Source organism: Mytilus trossulus, chromosome 14 (genome assembly GCF_036588685.1).
Source record: "Mytilus trossulus isolate FHL-02 chromosome 14, PNRI_Mtr1.1.1.hap1, whole genome shotgun sequence".
NCBI classification, from domain to species: domain Eukaryota; kingdom Metazoa; phylum Mollusca; class Bivalvia; order Mytilida; family Mytilidae; genus Mytilus; species Mytilus trossulus.
This window is the reverse complement of record NC_086386.1, coordinates 69,235,065-69,244,448: the sequence shown is the minus strand read 5'-3', so window position 1 is coordinate 69,244,448 and position 9,384 is coordinate 69,235,065. Positions and strand designations below refer to the sequence as shown.

Below are 9,384 nucleotides of genomic sequence, written 5' to 3'. Positions count from 1 at the left end.
ATAATTATTTTAAAGCTTGTTATATTGATTTGACTGTGAACTATTTTCATATTAGTACCAATTAATGTTTATTGTGAAGTAACGTAAACAATAAAGAAAAGTTTCATTTCAAAAACACATAGAACATTAGTCGGTCAGCGTTATAAAAGTACAACATCTTTTAGTTTGTTCAGTTTTTCTTTAATATATTTAATGACTGTTAAATGGAAATCAATATTGGAAAAGCTGCTAAAGAATTTATGTAAATATACTTTTGGTCAGTGGATTGTTTACTTATGGTTGATGATAAGATATCTAAATATAATATGCGTTCATATAGACTTTGATATAAACTAAGGAAAATGGTTGAATACATTGTATACAAGACAATCGAACACAGTCATACCACATCTTTCAATTTTGGATACAGTTAAACCATGAAAATCACTACCTTTTTAAATGCAAAGCCTGGCATCAAGATACAATTGATAAGATAAAAACTAAATACATTCAATTTAAGTACGCTGATAGTATAGGCATTACCACCTTGTTGTCGTTTACATTCCGATCCTCGTCCCCTTTATATTATTTAAACTGGTTTATTTTCCTTTAATATCTAAATGTATGTTGTTAATCATTTTTTCAGATGACATACTTTATTAAAAAAAAGTATGCATCAACAGAAATTAAGCATGACTGTAATAATGAATAAACCTAAGGTTTTAAATCAATTGGTATTGCTGAAAAGTCCATAACTAAAAGAACCGTGCTTGTCAAACCCCAATAAGATGCAGAAAAATGTGTATCGTTAATCTTAAAACTACCACTATATCGGTACGTCTTCTGTTGAACATTGGTTTCCGAGGCTATCGCAAGCCAGGTACATTAAACGGCCATGATACTATTACTGTTTTATAAAAAAATAATTGTTCTAAATCTGCAAAATCTTTTAAGAATAAGTAATGTATCTACAACATCTTAAGCTTTTATTCTTTTCCGGGGTTTGATTATACGTTTAGGACTATTTGGAATACATCAGCTTTTCAAAGTTTATAATTACAAAATATCTTACGACCATTACTGAAGAGATTATTTTCATTCAACATATGTTTCGTCTTCATTTGTTCTTTTAACACATTTGTTATAAAGGTAATGTTATAAATATCGGGTTTAATAAACAGTTAAATTACATGCGACTGCATTTTAAATAAAAAAAAAACTGGTTTATATTACATGTAAATGTTAAAATAATAACAACACATCGACTATCGAATCATTTTACATTAATTATTGTATTCCACTAAAGAAATTTTCTGATTATCGCGAGTTGGACTTGTTTTTTTGTTTTTTATGTTACCTGAGCTGTGCAATGTTTAAAGCTTTTTGAATTATTGTTTGCTTTTATATATAGCTAGCATCATTCAAGGGTTATAGTTTGTCGAAACGCGCATATGGTACATTCAAAATGGTATCGATAATACTTTTGGAATAAAACTTATCAGTACGATACTCCTCAAGACAGGAAACTTCAAGTGCTAATTATTGATTATAAAATGTACATTAGTTTTCTATATCTTAAGTGTAATTGAAATTTTATTTACAATAGTTAAATATCGGTTGTTACGAATTTTAATTAACGCTGAGCATTTTTTTTAATTTCTCTCTTTGTTCGAAACTCAATAAAAGATCAACATTATTACTATTGAGACAGACGATAAAAAAAACCATCAATATGCCTGCATTGTATAGCAATTGTTAGGCTTTCTTTATAAGAAAAACCTCCCAATTTACATAAATAACCGTTAAGATACTTTGATAATTGCATCTAGTTCATTTGGAACACCGCCTGAATCATAGTAGCTGTACAGTTATTAGGAACATGCATTTTTTCTGTGCAATGGAATTGTGTCTGTTGATGGCTGTTGGTGTTTTAACGGGTGAGAAGACTATTTCGGGGATAAAAAAAAATGACAGTTAGACAATCTTATCATTCAATTTGATGTTTAAGAATCATAAGGTATTTCAATGATTGTACACCATTGTATAGGACGTTGGTTACGTATCCCAACGTTGTAGTGTATGCCTTTGGAAATGTTACTAAGAATCTATTTTAGAAAATAACAGATAACAGATAACAAAACACTAGTTTATGCATAATTACATTGTATAAGGACATCTTAAAACAATGTGCATGGTTTAAACTGGAATCAGAAAAATCTATACATTGTATACAGCTCTATATATTTTTGATAAGCTTTAGATTTTCAAATATTTTGGTCACGAGCAACAGTGATTGTCAATTTGCACATCTGGTACAGAAAAATTGGAACTGTAACAGTTTATCTTTATTACTATTTTTAAAAATACGACGTTCTTTTGTGTAATTTTGAAAATAAACAACACTGGTGGCTGTTATCATATTTCAAATTACATTCAACATTAAAACAGCTAGTTACTTGCATTTGTCATTTAAAACAACTCCTTTAACTACAATTTGTCTTGAGTGACATATTGTTAATTCTAAAAAACGATATACTTTTGCAGGCATATTTCAAAAGGTTTGAAAAAATTTTAGATACAAGAAGATGTGGTATGAGTGCAATTAGACAACTGTCCATAAAAATAAAAATTTGTAAAAGTAAACCGTTATATGTCAAAGTACGGTCTTCAAAACTGAGCATTTGCTCATACCGAACAGCAATCTATAACGGGCCTAAAAATTGACTAGTGTAAACCCATTCAAATGGGAAAACCAACGATCTAATCTATAAAAAAAAACGAGAAACGAAAAACATAAATGAACAACACCAAAAATCGACAACAGTTTCTCCTGAATATCAGATTGTGTGCATTTACAAACTTTATATCCCACAGGCAATAGTCTGCGGGTCATGGAAGGGATTCAAAAGTGGGATAGCATGGATGTTCAAGGGAATATAGAAAGTGTAATAACTGTTGATACGTATCTAGAGTGTGCCAGGTATTGTATACAGTCTGATGTTTGTGATGGTATTTTCTATAACAGCACCAATGGATATTGTGTTATTATTGCAATTGCTGATGGATTAATCAGTAATGTTTCTCTCGGGACATTTTTTCGTTTAAAGAAAAGTAAGTTGTAATAAAGGGTGCTGATCAAACTGAGAATGGAAATGGGGAATATCTTAAAGAGACAACAACCCGACCAAAGAGCTGATAACTACCGATTGCCACCAATGGGTCTTCAATGTAGCGAGAAAATACCACACCCGGAGGTGGGCATCAGCTGGCCCCTAAAAAATGTGCAAAAGTAACTCGAATTAGCAGCTTTATGCCATAACTTTGCCAAACGAAACGGAACAAAAGTTTTTGGATCACCAATGCTCTTCAACCTTGTACTTGTTTGGCTTTATAGTTAGTTGGTATTTAGTAGTTAGTTTTATAAGTATTTATATAGGAGCGACACTGATGAGTCTTGTGTAGACGAAATGTGCATCTGGCGTACTAGATTATTATCCTGGTACCTTTGTTAATTATTTATGTATTTGCAAAAAAAAGTTTTGAGGGAGGTCTGATATAAAAGCATTAATATATGTCAAGGATTATTCTTTTTTAAATTTCTTCTATTAATAAAGTTGCAATTCGATGTTCCTTGTTAATTTATATCGATTTACATTCCAATCTTTACATGTAATACAGCTGTTATTTACATGTAATACAGCTGTTATTCACGAATGCTTTTGTATTTATAGCATAGTTTTGAATAGACAAATAACATCTATATCGACATTTTGAATATAGTGCAGCTGTATTTTCTTTCACTTTAAATACATCAAATACGACTCATGAACTTATTTCCAATGGCTACATGTATGTTCAACCCTAAGAAAAAAGAAACAATTCACAAAAATACTGAGCTCAATTTCAAAATTGAAAACAGAAATTTCCCCATCAAATGGCAAATTCAAAAGCTTAAAAACATCAAACGAATGGATAACTGTCATAGTACTGACTTGGTACAGGCATTGTGTTATGTAGAAAATGGTGGATTAAACCTGATTAATATGTCACAAATAGGGTTACAGCAGTCATGATTGTCTTATAATCCTAAACACTATAAAAAAAAAAACATAGGACTTTACGAGCACATAATTTAATTTGCACAATCGTTTTTCGTTTAATCACTTTTAGAACTATTTTACATGTTTAAGTGGTTGTTTTCCCCCCAAGGGTTTGTGGTTTTTACATGTATTTGTATGTATTGTTTTGTGTATCCTTCTCCTTTCTAAAGTCCTTATCATCTTTAAATAAATTTGAAAAATTTGGAGAGAAAAAATATGAACCAAAAAATATGTCTTATGTTGTTAGAAACAATTAGTAACCTTTGTATAATAAAGATATGAAAATAAGAAAGGAGTAAGTTCGGTTAGTGCTAAATTTGGCCCCGATTACAAAGTTCATGGTTTCAAACAATAATTGTTTTTAAGTTGCCTTAAAGACATGTAAGAAAATTAAACAGAGCTGTTGTTGTCAAAGTTTAATTTAACACGTTCATTTTTACATCCCAAAAAGGTCAAGATAAGGGATTTTGGTGAAATTTGACAAAATCAGCTGGCTTTCCACCAAATAAAGGACCAGGAAACATAGAGCGCAGGCGTCGACAAGCTTAATATTCAAACAATACATGTTAAATGGCTTCCCAAACGTTATTTTAAAAGATCTTTGTTGTCGGCGCATGGTATATTGTGTACACGCATATCATTTTTTTCACATTGTGTTGGTACAAATGTACCACGCTGTCATTTGTACATAAAGTGGACTATTTCTGGAGCAGTTATTTAAAAGTGTAAGTCAATGTGAGAATATACATCTTGCATGCATATGGATTCAGGGCAAATGTTAAATAAGCTATTAAATGTGATTCGTATTTTGCAGCTTGTCTTTATCCAGGATATGTATATATATGGCAGTTAGATTCTTGTGTAATGTTTTATTATTCGCATCTAACATGGAACAATTCAAAACTGAGATGCCTCAACGACCATGGTAATCTTTTAACCATTGACACAGCAAGAAAAGAATATTTTATTTTACCATTTGTGATTGAAATGTATGGTATGTACAATATGACCGTTACCAATTAATTTATAGAAATTGTAGGTAACATTTTTTTACACACAAAGAAAAACGTATTTAATTAGCACAATCAGTAAACGCTTAGTTTAAATAAATATCTAAATTTTCCTGTTTGAATGGTTTTACACTAGCCAAGGCTCCGTGTTGAAGGTCGTACTTTAACCTTTAGTGGTTTACTTTTTAAATTGTTATTTGGATGGAGAGTTGTCTCATTGGCACTCACACCACATCTTCCTATATCTATCTAATGAAACAAACAAAAACTAGAAGCATTTTTTCCAACTAATTGTCAAAGGGAATCCGTATGTATTGCTATAACATAACTGACACACGTAAGAGGGGGTTTAGCGTTCACAAACATGTATGACCCTGTCATATTTGTTTTGTTCCTTTCAGAAGCATGTAATTTAGTGGTTTTTGTTACATTAACAAACCAATACAATGGCACAAACAGATGTAAATTTATAAAACTATGAAGCACTCCATACCTTTTTGGAAATGTTAAACTTATATCCTTTAGATTATACTTTTGATTTATTAATAAATGAAGAATCTTACTCTGTCGGCAGTTCCAGTCAATTCCTACAGTTCCTTCAGTATTTGTTTATAATCTTGAGTTTCTTGTTATATGAGACTTGAGCATCGTTAAAAAAGTTGTAACCTAAATTTTTCCTGTTTTAATCCAATTTGTTATAATTTCTCGACGTGTTATCAATAGATGAAAACTGTATGTATGTCCTCTTGTATATTCACACTTTATGGACTTCATATAAAGGAGTGTGCTCCTTACGCAGAAACATTGAAAATTACACTCTGTAAATGTTATGGACACAATCCCAAATTTTCTATACAATTTGTCTGTATCTGAACTAACTAAGGTGATTTTACCCCGTTTTACATTTGTTGTTTCTGATTTACGTCAGGTCTTTTAAAAGACGTGTCTCCGTATTTGTACATCCATAATTCATGTATTTAGTCAGATGTAGGTTAATGTCTTATCGTTAGTAGTTTTAATTATTATTTTTTTTATTCGCATGTAAAAGTAAAGATATTTAATCGCCCAGTTCATTTGTACGATTTAAGATTAAAGTAACTACAAAATTAATGTATATGCACATGATTTATTTGTTTAACATAGTTTGATTTAGAGGGAAAATGATTTAGTTAGATCATATACAGTTATTTCACAATTATTAAGTAAACACAACAGTCTTCTAATTCTTATAAAATACATAAAAATATAATTACATACCTTATCTCGATTTATATCTATTTTTTAGAAACTTACCATTCGTATGACGCACAGTTCATAATTCATATAATGCTGTCGTAAATTAATTCTAAGTTTTTGTTCGTATTCCATGGTACTACTATATTATTTCTTTATGTATTTTTACGTCCTGAGTGGTCTTGCACTTATAAATACTATATTTTTTTCATGAATTGTTGTCACCTTAGCGGTTTTAACATTACAGCTCGAGGTTTCACTGGCCACAAAAGCAGGTTCAATCCACCATTTTGTCTGCAAATGTCCTGTACAATGTCATGAATACGGTAGTTGTTATCTAGTATTTTGTTTCTATGTATTTTGCCTTGTCGTTTGTATTTGTTGCACTTCAGTGTTCTGTTGTTTCGTTGTTTTTCTCATATGGTTGATGGGTTTCTCTCGGTTCAGTTTTTAACCCGGACCTGTTATCTCACAATCAGTGTGTGGCTTTTGAAGAGCGGTATACTACTGTTGCATCTATTTTAACTGCTTTTGTGACTATACACATATACACACTATTTATGTGTACTTCAGTGGACAACTTTGGGGTCCAAAGATTATAAGGGTACTTCTTGTTCCTAGCATCCTGAATGTTAATTATTTACTTGCATATTGTTTTTGTATTTCTACATAATGTGTTATTATGTTAAAAATTTCAATATGTTTTCTTTTTATACTTTGATTTGTTATTCGTATTCTATAAAACATCTGTCAAACAAGTGTACCTCCTGTTAATCAGGGTTATTGGTTATATTTACATTTCAGTACAACAGGGACTAAGGTTCTGGTGGATAGGTGGGACGGATGCAGCACAGGAGGGAATTTTCCGTTGGATAAATGGAGAAAATGTAACCTACAGTAACTGGGCCCAGGGCCAACCTGATGATTGGTCTGAGGGCATACATGGAGCAGACTGTATCAGATATGTTATTAATTCCAAGACTGAAGCAGTATGGGTGGATAAACACTGTCACGATGAATTGCGATCCATATGTGAAAACAAAATGTTTTTGTGATTAAAGAAGACATAAATACATGTAATGATTGCAAGTCATCAAGTTAGATTTATGTTTTATGTGTTTTGCTATTGTTTATGTGATAGAAAAATGGGGCACAATTCCGTATTCCCGATTCTTAATTTTATTCTAGATGTTCCCTTTATCATAGTTTAACGACAAAGACGAATATGCATTAACCTTAGACAAGTGTGCCGTCTTTGAAATCGGAAAATTCGTTTTGAAATAGTTATGCATAATTATATAGTTTATCGACGTTCTATGTCCGCTTATATGAAACTGGAAAGTTTATAGAAACAAATTATATTGTAAGGTTCAGTGATACAAGTTAAGGATACCGTATTCTAGTAGAATATTTGATTATGTCCTTTTTTTTATTTAGATTGTTCTCATTAATCATGTTTCAATTCAAATGTATTTATAGTAAATGAAGGTATAACTTAGATAATAAATTAAAAGATATGTATGCTAAAATGTGCACATAAGATATAAGGCAGTTGACATGTATTCTTCAGAAGAATAGAGTTTTAGATATACGTATAGTTGTCAATAACATAACAAAGTTTTTCCGCTTAACATCTTTGCATTATAGGATTAAACGCCTTTTTTTTTTTATAAATATCACTTTTTGTGAGTAAATTAGTCGAGTTTATACACCAATAAATTCCTTTAAAAAGGCGTTGAATCCTCGTAATTCTTTAAAATTAGAGATATATTTTTCAACACTCGCTACCTCTATCACACGTAAACTGTATAGTTATGTCATTGAGTAGGCCTGGCGCATGAATATATTTGTTGGTTCACGCAAAATATGTACTCAACGAAATTTGCTATCTGATAAAAAGTTAAGTGCAAAAACTCTCAATAACATTCGAACGAGAGTTTTAATGTATCATTTTATTTAACGATTAACGTGCAGTAAAAATAAATTTGGTAATGTCGGTGTTATTTTCGCAGTCATTTTGTTTACATTGGCAAAGTTCGGTCAACGTCGTCGATCGAACAATAATTAACGTCAAGATCACCACCAGAAGTTCCCTTGACCAGTCATATCAACGTATTCCCTTATATATGCAAATCATATAAGAATTATGATTTATAAGCTGAAGTAAGCTCCATTCAAAAGGCGAACCCTTTACTTTTTGTGCAAGACATGTATACTGATTAATAGTCATATATGTACTGTAATAAAAATATTAAGAGAACAATAAAATATTTGCATTTTTATTCTTAGACTTCCAATATCAATTTCCTATTTCTCACCAGTAACATACACTATGCCCAACTGTATGGTGTTTACATAATACTGATCAGTTGATACAATATGCTCGTGTATGTACACACTATACTGCTCCATGAGAGTAATGAGGAGGAAAGTTTAAAAATTACAATCCGTACATTTTATGAACACCATCACGAATTGGGTGATATATATTACGTGTCTGTGTCTGTTACCACGTCCTAAATTTCGGTTTACTATCTACATCATCTGGCTAAATACCAAATGCTCCCAAATTTGGCTGTTTTCCCAAAGAGTGTTTTTGTCTTGTGTTCTTTGTTTTCAATTGTTTTTACTGTTTGGTCTTACATGATCATGCCATATAAAACAGATTTTTTTCTATATGTATGTTAAAGTTAAGATAATTAATCAGCTATTTCTTTCTTAGACATTGACCTGTGAAAAAATACACGTCACACAAATACTTCACCTTTGAAGGCTTTGGTTTCTTTGTGTCATTAAAAGTTTATAATCCGTTTGTCGATATCATGGTGTACTGACGTAAATGCATGGAAGGTATCCGTTGTTATTCTGTGGTTTACATGTTGTAATGTTCTATTATATTGATTACTTAATATTTACTAGGACACATCCGTGTAATAATTATTTGATTTGTCATTTTTACCCCATGACGGCTGACAAATTGGACCTCGTTATTTTTATTACTCATTATTCTATTTATTCTTCCATGTAATGTTACCCGTTTTGTTGACTGTTCTTTGTCTGTT

At 31.1% G+C, this 9,384-nt stretch overlaps 1 protein-coding gene across 1 annotated transcript; it reads left to right on the top strand.

Moving 5' to 3' along the window:
• The first annotated feature begins 2,897 nt into the window (after positions 1 to 2,897).
• Positions 2,898 to 7,377, top strand: LOC134698015 (collectin-12-like). Its single transcript, XM_063560303.1, has 2 exons — positions 2,898 to 3,090; positions 7,127 to 7,377. Exons 1-2 carry the CDS (start codon positions 2,898 to 2,900, stop codon positions 7,375 to 7,377), a joined length of 444 nt encoding a protein of 147 aa, XP_063416373.1.
• The last annotated feature ends 2,007 nt before the right edge of the window (positions 7,378 to 9,384 follow it).